This window comes from Osmerus eperlanus, chromosome 22 (genome assembly GCF_963692335.1).
Source record: "Osmerus eperlanus chromosome 22, fOsmEpe2.1, whole genome shotgun sequence".
Classification (NCBI taxonomy): domain Eukaryota; kingdom Metazoa; phylum Chordata; class Actinopteri; order Osmeriformes; family Osmeridae; genus Osmerus; species Osmerus eperlanus.
In genome coordinates this window covers 5,982,264-6,006,051 of record NC_085039.1, presented here as the reverse complement: position 1 = coordinate 6,006,051, position 23,788 = coordinate 5,982,264, and the positions used below count along the sequence as shown (strand labels likewise).

The following is a 23,788-nucleotide window of genomic DNA, read 5'->3' as shown; positions in this document are numbered from 1 at the left end:
ACCGGTACCATATTGATTTAGTATTGTGTATGTTTTTTGCAACAAGTTTATTTTATTTTATATCCTAAAAGAACAGACAAGGTTGCATTGACTTGAAAATGACAGCACTGATATCTTTAGATGTGTCTTTTGTGAAAAGTGAATGTATCTTCAGCAAACTATAATAGATAGCTTTAACTTTTGATTCTTTGAGTGCAAATACAGAACTTTAAAAAAAGATATGATATTTTGTGCTACATACACAGATTGTTAGAAGAATAGTCATAAAAATTACAGACAAGTATTATGGATGATTCAATGTGTCAAGGGTAAAGTTCCAGGGCAGCATGAGTCATCTCGACTCATCATCTATTCAGACAAATGCTAGTCAACAGATATGTTGCGAAGAGACAGTAGCCAAATAATAACTGCGAAGGTCAGTGCTGCTACATTTCTACATGTATTGGCTATTGGAATCCACAGAAAAGTATTCCAAGAGAGGAAAAGGCATATGATTACGTTCAATAGATTTCTGATATGACTCTCATTGAACACTATCAATAATACTTCCTACTGCACTATTGTGTTTTGCAATAGAACTACACCATGGCAGCTGTACAAAAAACTATTAATTACAAAATGCCTGCAACAAGTTATAATAGGTCAATAAAATGTAATCCTGCTGTGATGACAAATTGCTCTTTATCATGGTGTAAGCATGAGAAAGAGAATGTTCTCCACCTTTTCACAATGTCCATTCACCAAGACGGTGTAGGTATATATTCAAATTTATATTTGGATGGCAGAAATATGGACAAGGAGAGAGGTCATGTTTCTCCAGCAGGCAGGCATGAGTGTCTCCTGGTGGGGAAAAAGAGAAGATTCATGACCACCACAAACTGATAGAATGGTAAATTAAAAAGACAAATCAGTTGGAATATCAGAAAGAAACGTACATGCAATAATTATATTAAGTGCAACAGAGAGAAAGCAATTTAAAGCAATTGTCAACATATCCAGTGGTGCTTGTGACTCAAAAGAAAAGATACCAGTTTTTCGCTTTACTCCATGTTCAGTGTCGTCTTGAACTACCATTGAGTAATCTGGTGTGTAATCTGATATTTAGGATTACAATTACATTCTGTATGTATGCTTGAAACTAAAGTCTTTTTTAACGTATGTTTGCATCCCTTATCGTATGTCCCCTCATGTAAATTTGTATTCATGCATGTTAAAATTTTATTTTTAAAATGTTCTCATTAAATGACTACAACATAATTATACAATATGTGTACATCCTGAACTGCACTCACCTTAAAAAACATATTTAACAAGTATTAAATATAAATCGTTTGTTGTTGTTTTTTATATTCTGTTGGCCAAAGGGCATTTTTCACCACACTTACTTTATGTCTTAAATAAAAATGCATGACTTTTTTTTCAATGTGTACTTTGAGATTATTCTTGTCACTGCTCTATGCAACAATAGAAAAAACAGCACCCTCACTCTGAACTACACCATTCTAAGCTCGCACCTCACATCTGTGGAACGCTGTACGGACTCCTTTCCCTGTCCGTGCCACTCCAGATATCCTGCAGTTCCTCTTCCTCCTCCTCGAACTGCCAGTGGTCTGGATGGACGGGATCTGATGCTCTTCCCGTAGAGCTGCTGGGTGAGGTTTCCTTTCCCAGGGCGGTGCTGGACAAAAGATGTTCAGAACACACGCAACAGTTTTCCTCAGTGCAGACAATGAGCTCCTCAGATCTGTTTACACCCTGGCTCTTGAAAACTCCAGAACCAGTAGTAAAGCCCATGACTTCCTGAACAATAAGGTCACTTTGACTAGTGAACTGCGTCTTTGTAAATGGACGGTATATGTGGCCATTCAGGTCCCGGATCTTTGTATGAACGCTTAAACATTTGTGGGGATTGTGTGATTCACAAGGGTGATCATGTGAAATAATGATGGGGAAGCGGTTGAGTTCAGTGCATTGTTCATGAGACTCATATCGGACTTCTTGTTCGCCAAGGTCCTCCTCAGTTTCCTCTTTAACGCAAGTGGAGTCGGTGGGGATTTCTTTGAGCGTGACAGAGCTCTCAAGACTTGTCATGCTCATGCTGTGGTCACACTGTAAATCTTTCGCAAGGGGAAGCAGACACTGAACAGAAACAGTTTCTGAGTTGATGTTTTCCACATCCTTCGTCTCTGGTTCCTCCTCTAGACTGTGGGTGACAGTCTGGAGGTCAATGATTTTAGACGATACACTAGTTAAACATGGCAGTCTGTATGAATTCAACAGCTGATTCTTGGGACTATCAAACTTCACGTCAGTGTGTCCACTCTGAATTGTGTTGTCTATGTAACTCATGTCTGACTTGTGCTCCCAATTCTTAGGCAAGTCCAAACTCAACATCGACCCTAGAGCGATGGTGTATGGGCTCCTTTCATGTCCATCTGTAAATTTAGAGGGCTTGACACATTGCACTTGGAAAGAAGGAACGTTTGATGTCCGTGAAGATTTGGTATCTGCAATGGTGACAACTGAATTATTTTTTATATACAGCTGAAGTTCTGTATTGACTGGACTTTTAGGGGTAGCATGCTCTTCATGCTTTGCCTCAAGGGGCCAGGTGTTGGCTCTGTGTGGGGCACCAGTAGGCACAGTGAACGTCCAATCCAGCTTGTTCATTCCGACGACACCAGTGACAGTGTGTCTGTGTGTTGTTTTTTTCCTTCTCTTCATTGCCCCGTTCAGGCTAAGAATGGAGTTGGACCTGGTCTTGGTTATGGAAGGGAGTGCAACAGTGCTGAGTTTTGGTATGTATGTTGCAGTGGTTGAGCTAATTTGATGGCTGGCTGACTGAAGGGTAGTCCCTGCAGTTGTTGCTGATTTAACTTCTTTGTTCACTAGACTTGTCACTTTGTTTCCATCTGTTACCTGCAAATAGGTGCTCACCTGCAACAGATGAAAGTAATAAAAAACATGCTATCGGCCCATTCGATAAATACTGGTATTCAAAACTACTTTAGTACCTATGCATACCATGATATACAAATGTGAACTATATCAACATATGGTGAAGTTTTTCTATATATCCCGTGAGTTAGAAGTGTTCTTATAGCCAGCTGCAGCAGCATTGGCTCAAAAATTACTGAGTATGAGTTATTTAGAAAAAAATATTGACACTTAATTTCTCTACTAATAGTTATCCTACTCATTTAGGAACAGTTCTCCCACCAGGTTAATCGTAACATAAACTATCATGTAAATAACAACAGTACAAGATGGGCAATAGCGTTGGTCTGTCACAAGGACTATTGTAATGATCTACAGCATTGTTTGTGTTCAAATGCATGTTAAAATATGAATAGCATTAAGCTGGAAAAGGGATACTGACCCTGTGCACAGTTTCAAATGGCTCTTTCTGCTCTTGAGAACCCTGTGGCTGACTGGGAACTGGTGTTGGTTGGTCAAAACTGAGGATGAGGTTGATGCTGCCCCCTAGAGGTGTAATAGCAGTATGGGGATCCTCAAGAACAAGGCTGGGTGATACCGCTACCACGTCTACAGAGCCCTGGTGAGAAATGTACTTAGAGACATTGACACTTTGTCCTTGATGACTGCTCTCTGGTTCCGCTTTGGGTCCATCAATGTGGATCTTTGCAGCCCCCTGCCTATGTTTTGAGAGCAAGCTTTTGGAATGTTTACTGATGTCTATCCCAGGAGGAGGACACTGCAAATTACAACCAAGAAGCATATTCAGAATCTGAAAGAGGATAAAAAACAGGACTAATCTATTTCCACTGTTGCTGCTTTATCAGTACAGATTGAACACTCTACCTGGGGCTGACGTGTCGATAGTATCCATGTGCCAGGTAGAGAAGTATCCTTTATTAGTTCTTCAGGTTTCTCCTGATTCAACTGGTCTTTCTTCACCTTCCAGTGCGCCATCATCCACCCCAGCATACTTTGCAATTCATCAGTTCTCTCATTTATCTGTAGGAAAAACATTTTGGGCCATGATTTCCATCTCCTTCCTATTGGGTAGGCCTAACATGTATTTCTGAGACAAGACCTAAAGGTAGCCAACTGCATGTCGGAATTCAGACCACTCTGTGAAGTTATAAGATCTTATAAGATGTCGGAGATCATTATCAAATATTGGTATTTCATCTTTCCCCTTAAGTAACTCACAATGTTTGTCAGGTGGTGCCCCTCTGTTATAAGCTTCTGCCCGGCTCCAGCGAATGCATCAAACTCTTCAAACTTCTGTTGGATTTTGAGGTCTAGTTCAGATGACTTTGTCAACTCATGAAGTTTACTCTGATTTGCCAAAGTATCGGAGAATATACAAGTGCACGTTTCATCGGTCCAGGAACTGGAATGGAGACAATCAAGACAGAAACATGCAATTGGTTGGTGGATCTGTAGATTTGTTCCACTTGTTCCAATAGATCTGATGAATTATTTATAGGCTCAAATTCCTGTTATTTTCTGTTTAACTCTCCAAAACAGATAGAGAAATACAACAGCCACATGAAAATGCAGAAGGTCCCATACGCAGATGCCACAAATACCTTCAGAACATACACATTTGGCCAACCTAGCCAGCACACAGGTTGTTCTATAATGGCTTAACAAGGTCTCACATGGAATTCATGACACTCTTCTTTCTGCATTACTCACATTATAGCTAGGTAGGTTCTCAAAAAGTCTTGCAGTTCACTAAATTGTTGAAGACGGCTTTGGTTCTCTGCCATGCTCCTGGTAAGCTCCTCCAAAGATTGCAGGGTGGTCTGGACATCTTCCCACGTACCTATTGCTTTCTCAGATAGGACAGCCTGTACGTGGGAGGTCAGTCTATTCATCTCCTCCACCTCTTCTTTGATAATCCGATAGCCCATCTAAAATAGAAAATATAACTTTGACTTACACAATTGAACCTAAACATTTCATTAACACTCACTTAAAATTGGGTTCAGATTTGGAAAGTTTCAGTTTTTGTGTCTCTGGGAAGCTTTTTTAAATAAGTATGTTACTTATAATCTGTCATGTCTTTTTTATTTGTTCAAGTCCCATTTGTCTTGAGCAATGACATTGAGTTGGTTTTGACAAAATACACAGTTTACAATTGTCATAATTCTGAAATAACCAACCTTTTCTCAAAAGCAGATTATTCACACTGTATGTTAGAATTTGAAGGGGGAAAAAGCTAACAATAACTGTTGAGGTTACAATTCTAACCTCCAATTCCTCCTGTTGTTCCTGAAGTCCTTCCAGTCCAGAGTTATCAGGTTCACAACGAACCGCCATATCAGTCTCGGCGTCCAAAATGTCCATACTAAGTTCTGCACACCTGGACAGAAGTTGGTTGATGTGCAGGGTCTGTGTAGAATTCTAGAAGAGGAGACAGGACATCGGAAGGTTTCAGAAATGCTATTTAAGTTAAGGAACCTTAATAGGTCAATTTTCACATCATTAATATATACTACTGTTTGTGTGTCAAATATTTCCTTTAATTTATCAATACAAACAGGAAGGTAGATAGCTAGGTACTTTATTAATTTTTTTGTGGAAATTGCAACATTACAGCAGGGAAGATAAAACATTTAAAATAACTACACCTGTAAACAAAACTGTAAAATAAAATACACAGGGCTGTAGATGTTGTAATACACAGGGTTGATTCTCATATGTACAAAAAATATTTTATCCAGGGCACACACAGGGAGACACACAGGTGATGCAGGTAAAACACAATGCACAAAACTATTTAAAGCAGAAAAGTTATAAAAGGTTTGATAAATGTACATGAGCAAAACTAATAGAAAAACTGTGTGTACAGTGAGCTATTGTACCTGGCATATTAGTTCTGGATGTTGATAGAGGGAGTGTTCTCTTTCATTCATTGCTTCACTGAGGTCCTCCAGAACCCCAAGTAACTCCTCCATAGGGTTACCCACATCTTCAGCATCACTTGTTGACTTATTAGGGATCTGCCATCATTTAAAAAACAGCTTAAAAGACTTGTCATTTTTGTTTTATGATATTTTGTCTTACCTAGGGTACTTGAACTAGTTTTTGGTCATTCTTATTTGAGAGGCAATTGGGCAAAATGTAGAATTATTTACCCTAAATAATTATATTAACATCCAGATTTTTGTTAATTTAGCTTCTTCATCTCAATGGCTAATCTTTTGGCCAAGTGCAGTCCTGGTAGTCACATGTACAGCCACAAGGTTAGTCACATGTTTGTATGAAGATCCAAATCTAGGTAATGCTAATTAGGTGTGGACTTACAGTACATACGCCATTGAATTTGTCTTGTTCGAGGCATCTCTGCAGTTCTGTCATCATCCCAGTTTTACAATCCTCCAAGGTTGCTGAAAGGCTTTTGACACCTGGGATGATGCAGGGCTTCACATCATCCACTGGTTCTTGGCACCCTGACAGACATGGCTCAAGTTGATCTTTCCATGTGTCCTGAGTTTTTTCCATCAATAAAAATATGATTGTGGGATAATTGGTACTGTATACAGAATAAGTTACAGTATACATTTTATCACAACCCTATACTGAAGTGCTCTGACATATATCCATGCCCTTCATTTCATTTCATTTCATTTAATTTCGTCATTTAGCAGCCCTTCCTAATGAAACAAAAATGTTATCTTTCCAGGACCCAAAATGGAGGTGATAAAAACAGAGGTGTGAAAATCTATGTGCATCAGATTAGCTTTTATGAAGAATTTAAAGGTATTTAATTTAGAATACATGCTGTGTAATGTGTATTGTGTGTTCAAAACTCAAAATATACTATTATATACAGTCAGCTCTGGACTTCTTAGCACTCCTGGTAAAGATGAGTAAAAAGGGTTATAAGATTTAAGATTCATTTCACGTGTCATGAAAGTTTTTGAACAGTCTAACTTTTAATTTAAGTCTGAGGAAAGAAATCTGTCCTCAAGAAATATATATATTTTTTAACTACTTGTGCCTCTTCTTTACTCATCTGCAGAGAAAATCTAGAAAATTCAGAAGGTACCACACATAACAGTAAAATTAGCCAGTTTATCAAATACACAGATCATTTAACCAAATATAACCAAATTGTATCTTTGTGAAATGAAATAAACAAAAGATAAAACTCATATTTCCTTATCCATGTAACAGACACAGCCACGCCAAGGTACACTTGGCGATCTTCGCCCGCAACCAGGAACGAACCCGCCACCTTCGACATCTCATGTGCGACTACTACCAGCTACGCCAATGAAAAGCCAGCAACCCGCTGGTGCGGGTGGCCTGTATAGATACCTGAAGAGTGAGTTTAACCGATCTACACCGGCTACATACCACCTAGTCACCTTCGGAATTATTGGCACCACTGGCAAAAATGAGAACAATTCAACCTTCAATTGAAGTAAATTCATTTTGAGAAAAAAATCTGTCATCAATCATTTTCTTTTTTGAGAAACCATGTGTGCCACAGTTATTGGCACCCTTACATTTAATGTAAGGGTACAACCTTCTTTTGACCATAAAACCGCACTAAGTCTTCTCCTTAACATCAATTAAGGTTTGAGAATACAGAGCAAGGAGTCTGAGAGGCATTCCTCTTTACAGAATCTCTCCAGATCATCCAGGGTCCTAGGTCCTCCCTTGTGCACTCTACTCGTCAGCGCAGCTCATAGATCAGGGGACTGAGATGGCTATGGCAGAATACTGTTTTTGTGTTCAATTAACCATTTTTGTGTGAATTTAGATCTGTTTACTGTGCTAAAAGATCCAATGACAACCTAGTTTTTTCCTTCAATGGGCAGCCATATTCAGATTAAAAATGTCCTAGTATGTTATGGATTTCATTATTCCATGTACTCTGATAAGGTTTCCAGGACCTTTGGAGGAAAAACAGCCACACAACGTCACAGACCCTGCAGCATACTTCACTGTGGGGATCAGGATATTTTTGGTATAACCATCCTTCTTTTTATGCCAAACTCACCTTGAGTGTTTGTTGACAAAATGCAAAATTTTGTTTAATATGACCATAGAACACTGTTCAGGTCAAAGTTCCAGTAGTGTCTAGCAAACACCAGTTGCTTATGTTTGTGGTGAGATGATGGGAAAGGCCTTTTTCTCCAATGGTGGGTTTGGCATAAAAAGAAGAATAGTTATACCAAAAATATCCTGATCCCCACGGTGAAGTTTTTTCCATTGAAGGAAAATATAAACCTGGGTTGTCATTGGACCTTTTAGCAGGACAATGATCCTAAACACGTCCAAATTCATATAAAAATGTTTAACTGAACACAAAAACTGTATTCCTCCATAACCATCTCAGTCCCCTGATGGATGAGCTGGAGAAATTATGTAAAGAGGAATGCTCTCAGACTCCTAGCTCTGTATTCTCCAACCTTAATAGACGTGAAGGAGAAAACGTGGTGCTGTTTTATTGACAAAGAGAGCTTGTACAAAGCATTAAATGTAGGGGTGCCAATAATTGTGTCACACGTGGTTTCACAAAAAATCATTATTTCTTAATTTAAAAAAAATTCTAAAAATAAATTACTTCAATTGAAAGTTGGATTGTTTGCATTTTTACCAATGTGACATTAAGCTGAATAACAAAAAGATGATATTTGTGATTAACTTTTTCCTAATCTTTGCCAGGGGTGCCAATAATTCCAGAGGCGAATGTACATATACACTACCGTTCAAAAGTTTGGGGTCACCCAGACAATTTCGTGTTTTCCATGAAAACTCACACTTTTATTTATCAAATAACTTTCAAAATGAATAGAAAATATAGTCAAGACATTTACAAGGTTAATTATTATTATTAGAAATAATTATTTTTATTTGAAATATAAATTTTGTTCTTCAAACTTTGCTTTCGTCAAATAATGCTCCATTTGCAACAATTACAACATTGCGGACCTTTGGCATTCTAATTCTAATCCTTCTAATCATCCATTAGTCTTCTAAGGCAATTAGCAAACACAATGTACCATTCGAACACATACAGTAATAGTTGCTGGAAATGGGCCTCTATACACCTATGTAGATATTTCATTAAAAACCAGACGTTTCCACCTAGAATAGTCATTTACCACATTAACAATGTATAGTGTATTTTTGATTAATTTAACGTTATCTTCATTCGAAAAAACTGTGCTTTCCTTTGAAAAATAAGGACGTTTTTAAGTGACCCCAAACTTTTGAACGGTAGTGTATGTATATATATGTGTGTGTGTGTGTGTGTTAAACCTGTAAAGTCAGTAAACTTTCAAAGGAAATATTTACCTTTAAGTTGTGTATGTCAAAGCTGTCTGTGTCAATCATGCTCGCTCTTCTAAGCACTTCCCACAACTTCTCAACCTGCCGAAGGCGGTCCTTCATGTCCACGTTACTTTGATGCTGAGTATGGAATTCACATGCCTCCTCCTGTTAAAAACCAAAATGTGCAACATTTGAAAACAGTTAAAATACCTACTAAACTAACACATTCCAAATTGTCAACTTCAATCAAATTCCACAATCATCTTGCATTTCAAATACTACAAGTTGTAATTGACTAACTCACATTTAGCAATGTGTTTTAGGAAATGGTATCTGAAAATAAACATGTAACTACTTTCATGACACTTTTACATTATGGCCAGGCAAGATGAGTCTACTTACACTCTTGGATTGAAAAAATTTAGGCCTCTTGGAGATTGCGTCAACTTTGTTAATAGTTTCTGTTTGTTTTTTTATCATCTCCGCATCTAGACCATCAGTGTTTTGATGGGGAAGTTCCATAGCAACGTTGTCTTTCAACCATAAGAGTGTCTTAAGCGGAAATGAAAAGAAAAGGAAATGAGCATTACCTCATCACCGATTTAATTTCTCCAGGTAACAAAAGTTTCCTATTAACAATACAAAACTGCTGCAGTAAACATGGTAACCATGGAAAAGTCTGTCATGACCCTCAGGGATCAAGAATGGTTTGCATAAAACATATTACAAAAAAACATAAACAGTTAACGCAGAATATATTTTAGAAATAAGTGCTTTTACATTATTAATTGGGTGTGCTTTGCCTTCGGCAAGGGCACAACCTTTGTTCTCTCACATATATATTATTGGGTGTGCTCAAGCCTTCGGCGAGAGCACAACCTTTGTTCTCTCACATATATATTTATTGGGTGTGCTCAAGCCTTCTGCGAGAGCACAACCTTTGTTCTCTCACATATATATTTATTTATTTATATATTATTGTTTATTTTCGCCCCCCTAAGGATCAGTCAATATTTGGACTAAATACACAACGGCGGTGTCAAAAGGTTCGTCTTGGTAGCGATTGCGTTGGTTGTATTTTTATTTACATTCCGTTGCATGGTTTAAGTAGAAATTGCGTTTTTGTGGTGAAAAGTGAAGCTAACGGTGGCTAATTTGCTAGCCACAGTCACTGACGTTACTAACGTCACTACGTCACTAACTTCACGAAAACACACGTGACTACCTGTAGCAGAACATTCGTTTCACGTCTGTTAACATGGGGGATAGCTAGGCTAACTATAGCTTTACTGCAAGGCAGCTGCAGGAACGCCACAAGCAAAGAGGCCAGGGTGATAACTATTTACTCATTTTACTTTGTGATGTGAAACACAATTATGAAATGTAATGTACAATATTAGCTGATATTATTAAGGAAGGGGACCACATCTACTTTTGGAAACGGTAGTCTACTATTTCACTGAAGCATTAGCATCATGACATTAGCCTCTGTTGCCCGGGCAACACATACTACAGTGGTCTATGATGCATCTGTTTTCAATCTTTAAAATAAACATTCCTCACAAATACATTTTCGTTGTAGGATTTATTATGACATTACATTACAAGTAAACGATTTTTGGGTGAAATTATCATTACCTGTGGTTTCAAACCAGTGTAGCTCACTGCAACGCTGTAGCCTACGCGAGACACTACAAAAACATCTACACAACATGTTCGGCACTCCCCTTACTTAAATCAAAAGTCTAACTACTAACCTGAACTTCATTGCCACAACCTAAACTTTGTCAATCTGTTCATGAAAATAATTTCAGCCTAAACCGTACAACGGAACGTTTAATCGAATTCAACCAACGCAATCGCTACCAAGACGAACACAGCAGTAGTCTACTAGTACTGTACTGTAGTAGTACAATTTACCGGGGCAGCTTCTCCACACAGGGCTATATTGCATTTTGCGTTGTTACTGACAATGATCGCTACCAGTGAGCTTTTTATGAATGAGCGATTTTCCACTAAATAAATGTCAAGCTTATTTACGTTTTTGGGGGCATATTTTCAGTTAGCAGATGGTACTGTGTGAATCGCGATTCCATCTTCTGCTGCCGGTAACGTCGTAGAATAATCTTCAAAGGGGGTTCTTTATTAATGAATGCAATATGAGTAGGCTAAATGCCTGAAAATATCACGAGAAGGGAAAACTTAAAAGGACGTTTAAGTCATAGAGATTAGGTCCATTTTTACACCGGTCTGCCAAATTTATTCGTTTTGATTCAGCTATGAGGCTGCCTCTTGCAGGGGAAATGAGAAGACATCATATTTAATTCTACACTTCACTCGTATTTTCAGTTGTAAACGAGCAGCACAAAAAAATGCTTTTAAATCTATGTAATCTTTATAAATAATAAGTATGCATTTTTATATAAAATATACAGAAATATCAGTTGTAAAAATGTCATTCAAAAACGGACCCCTGCGCAACCGACGCAAGCAAGCACACCCTACAATTTCCCCAGAAATTGTACCCTCTCTAGTAACTTGTATAATAGCACAGCTCACTATGACATCCAAGAGTCACAACTGTTTGAGAGATTGGCATAATTTTTGGCAGGTACCTTATCAGCTGATGTTGTAGAGTCCTGTAATAGGATCCCAAGCTCAGGTCGGTGCCTCTGAGGACATCTGCTTGAATGGGCTGTGTGTTCCTTTCTGTAGACAAACTCCATATTTTCATTTCTGTCCTAGGTTTTCTGCCACAGCAATATGAAAAAATGTAATAAAAATACCTTTCTCTTGAAAGTTGTTCTCCTATTTGACCATCTAAATTACTAGTGCAGTCACATGTAGCGTAGGTATAGTTGTTGTGAGGACTTCTGTTTTTTTCACCAGGCGTTGACTTATCATGGATTTCAAAGACTTGCATCACCTATAAAGAATATCATATCCTTCATCATGTGCAAACCTAACCTATTTTACTAATAAATGTATATGTATTGGTAATAAAGTAATTTGAAGTCAGAAAGAGAAGTTTCTAACTTGAAATTCTTTCAGGCGGTTCTGTTCCTCCTTGATGTTCTTTCCCATAATTTTGTGGGCTTCATGTTCCTCAGTACTTTGCACTTCTCTCGTTTGAGTCGAAGAACCAATGTCATTACAAGAGAGGCCTATGGTATGGGTAGTTGACTGGTCTGGTTTCATGTTCCTGCAGATGAGAATGTTCAGGTGAATAAAAATTGTTAGGTTAAAAATGCAAACAACTCTGCAGACTGAATGAAGTAAAATGACCACTGGCAAAATTATTCAGGAACCAATGCTTAGTGTGAAGAAATAATGTTGTACGATCTGTTGTACAAAATATTGCAAAGTACAAAAGCTAAACTACTGCTTTTGATCTTCTCAGTTATATACAGGGTTCTAAATTAACACCCGCCAAATGCGGGTTAAAATTCATTTTGGCGGGTGTTAATAAAAATTCACTAGCCATTTTGGCCGGTGATACATGAGGCATTCGATGAATGATACATAAGGCTCTGTTCTCGGCATGGTTCTTGGTCATTTATCCCCCTGGCAGTACTTCCTAAGTTTCCCATGAACACTGTGCCGTAATGCTACATGATAACGTTTTATACGCCTATTGGCTGCGCACAGTTGAAGTGAAACCGGCGCGAGAAACCGTGGAAACACAAGGAAGAAGTAAAACGAAGCATAGCGGATCATAGGAGGTAATAAGAGCTAGCTAAAGTAGTAAAGTAAAGTAAAAAGTTAACTTAATGCGGCGGTAGTTAGGACAAACTTCTGGGGGAGAGAAGAGGAACGAGGCAGGGGATGAGGATATTGATAGCACTAGAGAAACGAAGAAAATAAAATTTAATGCCAAATGGCTGACGGGTCGGGAATTGCTTGTGTTTGACAATGAAAATGTTGTCATGTTTTGTAAGGATTGCCGCATGTAGTCTACGCATAAGAAAAATTGTGTTGCTTACTGACACAGTCTAGTGTAATGTAAATACACTGTTCTTAATAAAGAGTATATTAGGTCAGTCTAATTACAGTTTTTCTCGATTGCTAACACATAAAAATGGTATGTGTAAGCCATCCCCACAAAACCATTTTGCCAAATCCCAGCAGAAAGACAATGTACCCCAATCTTTACACACAATTGACCCTTTTTGACACATTTCTCAGGTTCATTCACACTTCTTTGCAAAAGTCTAAACACACCTCTTACTTTAAGACACAATTATCACCATTATGTCATTCAGAAAACACTGCCATTTGATAAGTAAACCCAAAACAGCGCAATTCAAACAACCTTAACAACCAATTATCCATGTGTAAGCACTAACAAGCAAATATACTCAACAAGCAATCAGGGGTTTGGAATGAATACAAAGTTAAGCTGATCTGTACTTTGAAATCATGGATGCTAATATCAGAAGAAAAGGAAGAATTGTCCAAATGAGAGGAGGTGGACAAGGGAGAGGAAGAGGCAGAGGAAGAGGAAGAAGAACAACAATCTCAAATGAGATCCGTGCCACACTATGACAGAAATCCCTATGACAGAACAACCTTCTCCAAGCCATGGAAGAAGCTTGTGGGGACATTGCTCTTGAGTCTTGTCAGGGATAGCTCAGGCATTCAGGGGCATTTTCCCTGCTGTTTGGCTAGAGAAAACATTGCCTGTGAAGTTGAGGAAAATCTCTGGCCTGACCCTGGTCAGAGATAGGATGCTGACCCACAATGAACAGTACTGTACTCAAGCTCTGTTACCCAGGCAACAATTATTTGTTTATTTCCTTGTTTTCTTAGCCTTTGTTCCCCAAATTACAATTTAGAGCAATATATTTGTGTTGTTGACTAAAAGTACTACTATTTGTATACTGTGACCACTACAGTAACAAAGAGCTCAAAATGCAATTGCTGTATAATGTAAATAGAAAATAAACAGCCTGTAAGAAGGACAATTGCAGTAATTGTGAGTTTTATGACATGTCAAACTCATGAGGTGGAACATATCTAAAATTCAGGGACACGTTATAGTCAATGGTTCTTGAAAACCTTTTTATAATAGTGTTTTCAAATCCGCCCATCAGTGTCTAAAGGGTATTCAGAAGGTTGAATTTATTTGAGGGCTTTGTGTGTATTTTGAATGCAAAGTTAGGTTTATACGACAGATAATATGGTTTTGACTACAGTGTTTGATTTTGGGTCAAAAGTTAAGGGTTTGGCCAAAACAGTGTAAGTATGAAGATGTGTGTTTAGAGTTTGGAGAAAACACAGTACACATTCAAGAAATGTGTCTTAGCAATTGAGAAAAACTGTAATGCCTGCTTAGGACAAAACGTTACTGTAAATGCATGGGCAGGAGTCAATCTCATGATGCGAATGGACGTTTTAGCCATTTACAATAAATCATGTCCTTACTTAGTCACGTGTTGGTGATTTCACATACCCTTGCATGATGCATACTTCTGTGCTTCATTTTACTTCATTTTATGTGTTTTTCATGCCAACAATGTTAATAAAATGATCAAATGCATTCAGTGAAACTCATAATTGTTCTTATTTTCACCGGAAAGAATTTGGCTAGTGGAAATTCTGATTGGCTGGTAACTTTAGAAAATTACCAGCCAAATTGTCTGGTGGTCAAAAAAGTTAATTTAGAACCCTGGTTATATACTGTAGTTTGACAAAAAAAATTGAAACTACTTTACACTCCAACACTTAGCACTTCTGAACACGTTCATAAACATCTGCCTAGGCTGTGTCTCAGACATAAAGGATGTACTGTGCTCTGAGATATATTAAATTAGCTAATGACATGTTACGCAACAATGACAATCTCAACAGACAGTCTTTGTCTTTAGGGGGTGACTGAGTGGTTGTTGGCCAGTTCCAAAAAGATTATGTCATACTCCTCTGAAGCGGTGAGGTCATGGTTTCAGGAAATGCTTTTGTTTTCAAAAGGAATTATAGGACAGGGAGTGGACAACTTGGAGGTGTCAAAAAAAGGAGTGCTGTAGTGTTTGGAGTCAATATTGTTTGGGGTATAGATATCTAAAATGAAGTGTTGCCAAAGTTTGTTATAAAAAAGGAAAATGGTGGACAGTGATATTGGACCACTAGCCACAACAAGACATATTCAACCTAATATTTTGTTTTATAGGGTATCTGTATTTCAAGTAAAAAATCTGTATTCAGAGGGAAATTTGTATTCGATCTCAAATGTTTTCCTGTTTAAATAAAGGATCTTTTTTTATATTTTTAATTGATATATTTTTATATTTTAATTGATATCATAAAATCTCAATATGATATACCATATACAAAATACCGTAATTCCTTTGTCTTCCTAAAGAATCAAAGAGTGCTGAGGACTCTACATTACCTAACACCAACCTTCTTTGCTGCTGGATACTGCCCCAGCATATTAAGTGCATGACTCAAATGACCCATAAAGAAATGACTGACTTGGGAACTGACCAGTGTCCTTCTGTTCATAAGCTACATCCATCTCTCTCTGGCCACTGTGCCATACCATACTTATGAGGCCCTCTGCAAACATCTGGAGTATAAATTAGGGGCAGCTTGATCATATAAACTCCACCAAAATGTATTTTCCTATATTCATCCATATCTGATTTTGGTGTACGGTAAGTTTTTTTCTCTAATAAGATTAAACTAGCGATTCGTCATGTGAAAAACATGGTGAGAATGTCAAATATGAATTTCTCCATTTTGATTCTATGACCATTATTTATTCTGCATTAGCTCTCAGAAAGATTCAGTGGCTTATTAGGGCAATGTAATGTGTCAGCAACAGTTGCCATTAATGGTATTGTCTGAGCAATGCCAAAACCACTCTTGCACAACAACAGTGTTAATAAAAAAGGAATACATTATCTTACTTGCAGAATATGTTTTCCATTCATTTAGAGTCCTGGTCATCTGGATGTAATTTTCCATGAGTTCATCTAGATTATTTAGGTGATGTGAATGCTTTGACTTGTACGTAAAATATTGACTTGTATTCATAAACAACAAGATAGTTTTGAAGTGCTGCCGAATCATACCAAAGTTCTGTAGCCATGGTTAGCTCTGTTGTGTTTTTATGCCCAGAATTTCCACATGTTAGTGATTTGCTACAGTGGGAAGAACAGGCCCAGGGTAAGTAGCCTGGTCCTGAGGTCATAGTTTAAGCAAAGAAGGGAAAACCACACATGGGTGTAATTTCAGTCAAGCACCAATCCACCTGTTTCAACTGATGTAAGTCGTACATTGACCTATTAGTGAAATTAAACACTTCTAATTTCTCTCCTCTTCCAATAAACAAAAACTGAGGATGCTGCCCATATCATTTAATAAATATTCCATATTCCAGAAATACACAATTCCAAAAAACACATTGTAAGAATGTTTTCAGAAGTTTAGCATAAGACTCATGGAGGTTAACAAGGAATTGTCATTAAAGTGGAGCCAACAGGGTTCACATTCTCAGAACGTTGGTAACATGCTAAATGTTTGGATATTCTGTTTACCTGCTTTCCTCTTGGAGAAGGCCCCAACTCTCCTGTACTTCGGCCTGCTTCCGTGTCACTCTGGCAGCTAGGGTAGGGTGGAGGTCGGACAGCCGCGAAACAGTCTCATCCAGCATCTGGAGAAAGCGTGGTCGAAAGGAGGGGCAAAGAGGCCGTGGAAGGAAATGACACAATTCATTTGGATTGGATTTTTACTGGCTTGGAAAAGGACCCACTCTCTTAAAAACGGAAGACCTTGGTTAGACGGAACACAGAAGTATTACATAGTAGTCACAGAGGTCTTTTTCAACAGTTAGGGGAAACCCCTTAAAAAATGTCTACGAGGAGGTCTGTTGATTACTAGTCCAGCGAAGCGTTTAATTCCATGGTTTAACGTCGCTGTTTAGGTTCTAGATTCAGCAGATTTCGATATATGTATTAAATATCAGAGGTTCTGCTTTTTTAGCAATACATACCATAATTTGACTCTCGATATCTTTGACTTCTGTGTATCCGCTGTTTCTTTGATCCTTCGACCCAGAGAGGTGACCTCTCTACATTGAGACGAAGGTTAGGTTAATCCAATATTTTCCTCACATAAACCGGAAATATATCATATAATTATGCAATACTATTTCATATCACATTGTTTAAGTTCTTATCACATATGGATGTTACAGGTGCAATATATTATTTTGGAGGGGGCGCTATCTGCTATGCTGTTTTACCTTCCCATGCATGGCACAGATGATGTTATCTGCTTGTTGGTAGAATGAGGAGACATCAAGAGCCAGCTTGAGGTCTTGGTGGTAGTTTCTTAAGAGTGCCTGTAACCTCAGCCATCTATGATACAAAAAAGACATAAAAAAACACAAAAGTCAGTAATGGATTTTACAATCCAAGGTTTTTAGTTGAAACCAATGTTTACAAGTGGAGTCAGGTGGCTGAGCGGTTAGGGAGTCGGGCTAGTAATCTGAAGGTTATCGGTTCGATTCCTGTCTCTGCCAAATGACGTTGTGTCCTTGGGCAAGGCACTTCACCCTACTTGCCTCGGGGGAATGTCCCTGTACTTACTGTAAGTCGCTCTGGATAAAAGCGTCTGCTAAATGACTAAATGTAAGTCTGAAATGTTTACAAATGCAAATGTATGACTTCATAGATAAGCCACAGACACTATTGTACAAACCATAGTAAAAAATTGTGAACCAAGAAGAAAGATGACAATGCTGCACATTTTCAAAAGTAGTCTATGTTTATCTGCATTTTATGTTAAATGCATTTTTCATTTTTCTAAAAACTATACTTTACTGTAACTGTTGCAAACAGGACCCACGTTTGTGTAATGGTCTTCTCTCTAGAGGAAATATGTTTTCTCTCTCTTTGTCCAATTTTCTCCTGCTTGTCTCGTAGTTGGTCTGTGTCCACATATGTTGCTCTGCATTTTTTTTCATCCTACAGAAACAATTACAAAATAAACATAGCTTTAAAAAAACATAACTGGAACATGCCCCTCTTTTAACTTACAAATAGTAACCTTTTCAGGTATATGCAATGTGGGAAGCCAGTAACATCTGTGAGGTGTGATTCTGGATAGGTAAACATAAACCTGATTCACATCCAGACTTCTTGTCAGCTGGATGAGGGAGTTTTCGATGTCTTTGAGATCTCGCTGTTGTGTGGGTAACGTGTCCTCTGAGTCCTGTGACGGAGATCTCAATACGTTGCATCCATACTCCAGGTTTTTCTTGAACCACGTGTCTACCTGTACAGACAGCCATTAAAACACCCCCCCAAAAATATTGGTAGTTGCTTACAAGATTAGTTGTTAGTATACTGTATGTATGTATGTATGTATGTATGTATGTATGTATGTATGTACGTACGTATGTATGTATGTACGTATGACTTAAATGCTAACTGTATCCTCTTGGTTTATTGGTAGGTGCTGCGGAATGGAAAATATACTATGAAAATCACACTGTATCTGTGTAATTAAGTACTGTTAGAAAGGCCATGTCTAGTTTGGTGCAGTACAATGAGGTATTGCACGATAACAGCCACTCTTGGGATATTATAAATCTGAAAAGTTGTGCATATAAAGCACCTTCAGAGCCAGAGACCTGAGTTCACTTCACAATGAGAGCCCAATTTGGTTAATATACCATGGCATTTTACCCTTACTCTCCTCCCTTTATCTTTTATTGACTAATGCTTCAGTCTGGAAGTGTTTGGTTAACTAAACAGTTGTGAGAGTTGCAGCGGTCCACATTCAAGCCTAAACATACACACATCTGGACAGCAGAGCACAAGAAAGCAAAAGGGTACTTGTCAATGGATTTGTCATTAAAACACGTTTAGTTATGAAACACATACTAAGTCGAACTGCAGTACATTTCTGGAAAACATTACTTTAGGTCAAACAAGTGTTTGACACATTTTTTAACACGTCATTGTATACATTATTTGTCTGCTTGTTTTTATTGCATTATACAACATTCTTGAAATTCTCGGTGGAGCATAGTCTGAAAGGAGAGCTAAACAATCTAGTTTTGTAATGCTTAATTTAATAGCCTCCGAACATACCTCAGGAAGTGTACCTTAAACATTACAGCTGTCCTCCAAATACTGTACTTGTGTGCTATACACAAAATGAGATTCATTATTCCTGCATTTGTGAAAGAAATGTGTTTGTGTGTGTTTTTGTGATTTCATAACTGTAACCTTGTGGAACCACTCCGTATCAGTCTGCACTGTGGACAAGCATTCTGTCCCGATGACCTCATTGCAAAAATTTTGGACTGATGCACATTATCTTTTCAAGACCTCTTACATCACCCTGTGTAGTTAAATCATATAGACCACCATGTTTACCATGATATCAGAAACTTTCTAGACCTGGTTTCCATCTAGGACAGATGTTGGTTTGCTGGCACATTATGTACAGTACTTAATTTTTGCTGTAATTTCACAATTTCAGTACAGAAGTAAAAATGTATACATAAAGACACTGTCACTGGTACTTTTCCATTTTGTAAATCATAAAAATAAAAAAATCTACTATGTCTGCAATTCATATGAATGTTGTCTGTTCAGCAAGCACAATATGCTGGCCTTTGCACAATGTTGTAAATTTGCAAGCTCTCCATTGCATCGCCATCGAGAATATGGCGTGAACCTTACTGTCAATTTCTATATTGCCCCCCGCTATGTTTGAGACCCAGCTTACATAGTCCACTAGCCCACAAAGGGTTTAAATAGCTGATATAGTTCCCTGTAAGAAGTGTCAAAAGTAAACATGTTTAACATCATCACAGATAGTTTGAATCTGCATTTAAATCTAACTGCTATATAAAATCAGGTGTCTTATAGATTGTGTTGTCTGTGTACTGTCTATGTACAGTAACCTTTATATTGTAACTTGTGACTTTAAAGGCCCTTAGATAAGGCAGGCTTTGTGCTGCTCAAACCATCTATACAATACTGAATTGAGGAGAAAAAGAGCCAAAACCATGACCTCATCTTCAAATAATTGCTCCTCTTTTTGCTGTTCAAGTAATTTTTTCTCCCCTCCCATTTGCCTGCACACAGAGTACATTTAGTCATTTAGCAGACGCTCTTATCCAGAGCGACAGAGAGTAGAGAGAAAGGTGATACTAAAATACTGTTGCTTGGTGTCTAATGTCATTTTTGCTTGACAAATACTACTATTGTACATTGTCTTCATTCTTGCTCTTACTGATACTAATATTGGAAAAAAAACTTTCCTTAAAATAAACAGATTTTGAGTTTGTATGATATAAGTTTGTGATATTCAATCAATCACTTGCAGATGCTGTTCTGGCGTCAAATTATTAACAATGTAGATATATTTGACTGAACGAATGCTGTTAGATCCAGAAGTACACCACAATTACCGAAACAATCTGTTTAGCATCTGTTCCTCTGGCAAGCCCCTTATTCATAGGTACAAATTGTGTTTGGAATTATTCTCCACAAAGGCAACCTGCCTAATGACTATTTTTACTACACAGGCCCTTCAATTACGGAACTTGTGAGTAGTTTCTGTGGAAATAAGCAGATCATTTGAAACGTGGCCTTGCCTTGCTTAATGACATCATTGCTTGAGTTTTGAGCATGGACGATGCCACACCAGGGTAACAACATATACATCATATTGGGTTTCAAGCTGGAACAATGCACACAAGTAATGTTAATTTCATATCGTTTTTAATAAATATGTTGCTGTGTTGCTAGCTTGTGTGGAAATCATCCAAAGAAAGGATTTTTAAGTGGTTAGTCAGTCAGTCTTTAACCACGTATTCTGTAATTGCTACTTGGTTAGAGAAAAACAAGAGTTATGTAATGGGTGCATTACATACTAGACTGAGAAGAAAGGCAAAAACATGATGTCACACATGAGTGTGGATGTAATTAAGTCGTAGGTTTTGTGCTCTGATACCCTTTGATGTCCTTTGAAGTAAACAAATGGCAAGGCATTTTTAAAAAGTCAAGGAAACTAATTGTCATCAGCACCATGTTGCTTAAAAGTTGACCGTTTCTTGTTCAAACTCAACAAAACGAATGAAAGGAATAGTTTTGCAAACAGATGCTGGCTAGGGTCTACATGAGAAATCCAAGATGAGAGAAAAAAAGACAAGCAGGTTAGAGAACTATCATTTAAAGTTACCTTCAACTGAGGATCAGATATTTTCCTCAAGTTTACTCCCATGGATGCTTGATTAGGATCAACACTGTTGCTGTTGCTACGGTTGACCGCTGCTTTGACTGAAGTATCCCTGTCGCAATCACAGGGCGACATAGAGATGGCTTCAGCATTGCTGCAGATGGCTATCTTTCTGATAGACCTTGAACAGACTGGGGATGAAATAGAGTTTCTATCCTCCTCTGCTCTCTCATCCTGGGCATCCAAACTGTTGACCTGGTCGGCCACACAAGCAGGTTTGGCGGTCACCAGCCCTCTCTGCGGCTGACCCATGTAAAGAGCCGCTTGGTCGCTCTCGTAGTTTTGAATCTCGTCCCTTGGGAGGTAGGTGTCTGTGAAATCATGGCATTTATGTTCAGATGGGATGGACAGCCTGGTCCCAATGGTGAATGGTTGGATTTTCCTCACAACTCCTTCTGACATGGTTCTTCCTGTACGGTATCTATGCTGACATTCCGTGTTGGGAATGGAAAATGATACAATTAACCAAATCTGACCCTTACTGACTGAAACATCCAGAGTCAGAAAGAGAAATCTTCAGAATCATAGGAGCAAACAGAACCTGTAGTCATCGGACCAGGAAAACGAAGAGCCGTCTAGTTGACTTGTCTGCCAAAGCTATGAAATGTGCTCAGAATGCCTGGGCAACATCAAGGAAATCAATGTGAGAAGAGAAGAGGGAGGAGTGCCTCCTCTGAGCTACCACACTGTCGATAAAGAGAAGAGTGTAGAACTGCAAAAAGGAAAGTGTCTGGCTCCTTGCCTGGCTGACTCTCTGAGAGAGAAGAGAGAGAGAGAGAGAGAGAGAGAGAGAGAGAGAGAGAGAGAGAGAGAGAGAGAGAGAGAGAATGGAGGGAAACAGGGAGGAGGGAGTTTCATTAAAGACGAGTGAGGTCATCGTTTTCTGTCAAGGGCTGGGTAGAGTGAGTGAGGGTTGTAAACTGGGGGCTGTAAAAACTTCCTCCCCAAACAAGAAGCCGCTCTGATAGCACTATTGAGTTACAGAGGGGTGAGGGCTCTTTATCTCCCCCTCTCTCTTGCTCTGGCTTTGCCTGTTCACAGCTGGACAATGAGGTCATGCTTTTTACAAGAACAACAAATATGCAGCACCTCTGGACCTCACTTCTGCACAGACTGCTCTCTTTCTCTTTGTTACTGTATTGCCCTCTTTACCCCACACGCTGTCTATATCTGGACACTTAAAACGTTTTATTTCATTTGTTCAAGCAAAATATTTGACTAGTGCTAGTGTATTCAGTAAACATTATGTTTTAACTAAATAAAATGTCGATGTATTGCTTGTAACAGTATCTTTAGTTCCACAGTCTCTATCCAAACATTTGCAGACAAGCATGGGAAACACATTGTGCTTACTAAGGCTTCAAGCTCTCACTTGATTTGAACCAGGTGTCCTATCTATGGGTCGGGTTGCATTGTGACATCACCTGCACATATCCATGGTATAAAAATGCCAGCTGAATATGTTGTTTTGCTAATTGTCAGGGAATTTGGGGATTCTTCAACAGCCAATATTATATATGAAAAATTGTTTTGGGGAATAGAGAGAGTGATATCAAACAACGTCTTTTCAAGAAATAGTAGGATACAACAGGTTGTGGACTTTAGGTAAGAAGATAATATAATTGAAAACATACACCCTTAGTACTGAGCATGTCAATCTGTTTTCTATGAGAATTTAAGACAATTGTAGTTTGTTAATCCCAAATTGAGAAACATCCACCACCTTTTCAACACTTCACTATTGCCCTGCTCTGGCTACATGAATTAAAATTCCTATGGCTGTAGCTCATCTCTTTCTCATATCATGTCAGCTCCTGTTACCCTGATAGCGAGAACAAAGACTTCACACACACTTCCATGATTCATGCAATTTATCCACAGTCTCTGGTTGTGAAACACACTTGCATTATCATAGCAGGAGGTAAGCAAAGTACTAATTTTGGTCTTGAGTGTGTCAAAGGTATTGAAATGTAATTGGCTATCTTTTTTTACATACTTTATGTAATTTTTTATTAATTCATAATTAATTTAATTTTGTGAAAACAACCAATACAACTCAAGTCAAACTGGTAACAGCACCACAGTTTGATACTGGTAAGGGTATGACATCATACGTTGTTCATTGTGATTGCCACTGTTACTCACTTCATTGGTGCATTTGACATACATGGCTGGTTGACACAGACAGTTCACCGAGGAGTCATGCAGCCGCATATGCTTGCACCCGGCACCTTCACATGAACCGCCAAAGAATGTTAATAAG

At 38.3% G+C, this 23,788-nt stretch overlaps 1 protein-coding gene across 2 annotated transcripts; it reads right to left on the bottom strand.

The window, feature by feature from the left end:
- Positions 1-45: 45 nt before the first annotated feature.
- LOC134008923 (uncharacterized) lies at positions 46-22,193 on the bottom strand. Of its 2 annotated transcripts, none has more exons than XM_062448505.1 (20): positions 21,469-22,193; positions 18,388-18,543; positions 18,115-18,233; positions 17,510-17,624; positions 17,258-17,335; positions 16,803-16,918; positions 12,301-12,466; positions 12,051-12,190; positions 11,880-11,973; positions 9,667-9,816; positions 9,289-9,429; positions 6,283-6,465; positions 5,841-5,978; positions 5,227-5,379; positions 4,669-4,886; positions 4,177-4,360; positions 3,823-3,978; positions 3,380-3,715; positions 1,520-2,937; positions 46-840 (listed from the first exon to the last, which is right to left on the bottom strand). In XM_062448505.1, the coding sequence occupies exons 1-20, from the start codon at positions 21,925-21,927 to the stop codon at positions 807-809; spliced, it is 4,554 nt and encodes a 1,517-aa protein (XP_062304489.1). In that variant the 5' UTR covers positions 21,928-22,193; the 3' UTR covers positions 46-806. The 2 variants fall into 2 exon arrangements, with proteins under 2 accessions (XP_062304489.1, XP_062304490.1); XM_062448506.1 differs by having other exon boundaries at positions 1,515-2,937; positions 21,469-22,192.
- Between the last annotated feature and the right edge of the window lie 1,595 nt (positions 22,194-23,788).

Coding starts and splice junctions, on each gene's coding strand:
- LOC134008923 (XM_062448505.1), bottom strand. CDS start 21,927: ATGTCAGAAGGAGTTGTGAGGAAAATCCAACCATTCACCATTGGGACC. Junction 11,974..12,050: donor GAACAACTTTCAAGAGAAAG/GTATTTTTATTA, acceptor GTTTGTCTACAG/AAAGGAACACACAGCCCATT. Junction 9,430..9,666: donor AATTTTTTCAATCCAAGAGT/GTAAGTAGACTC, acceptor GGTTTTTAACAG/GAGGAGGCATGTGAATTCCA.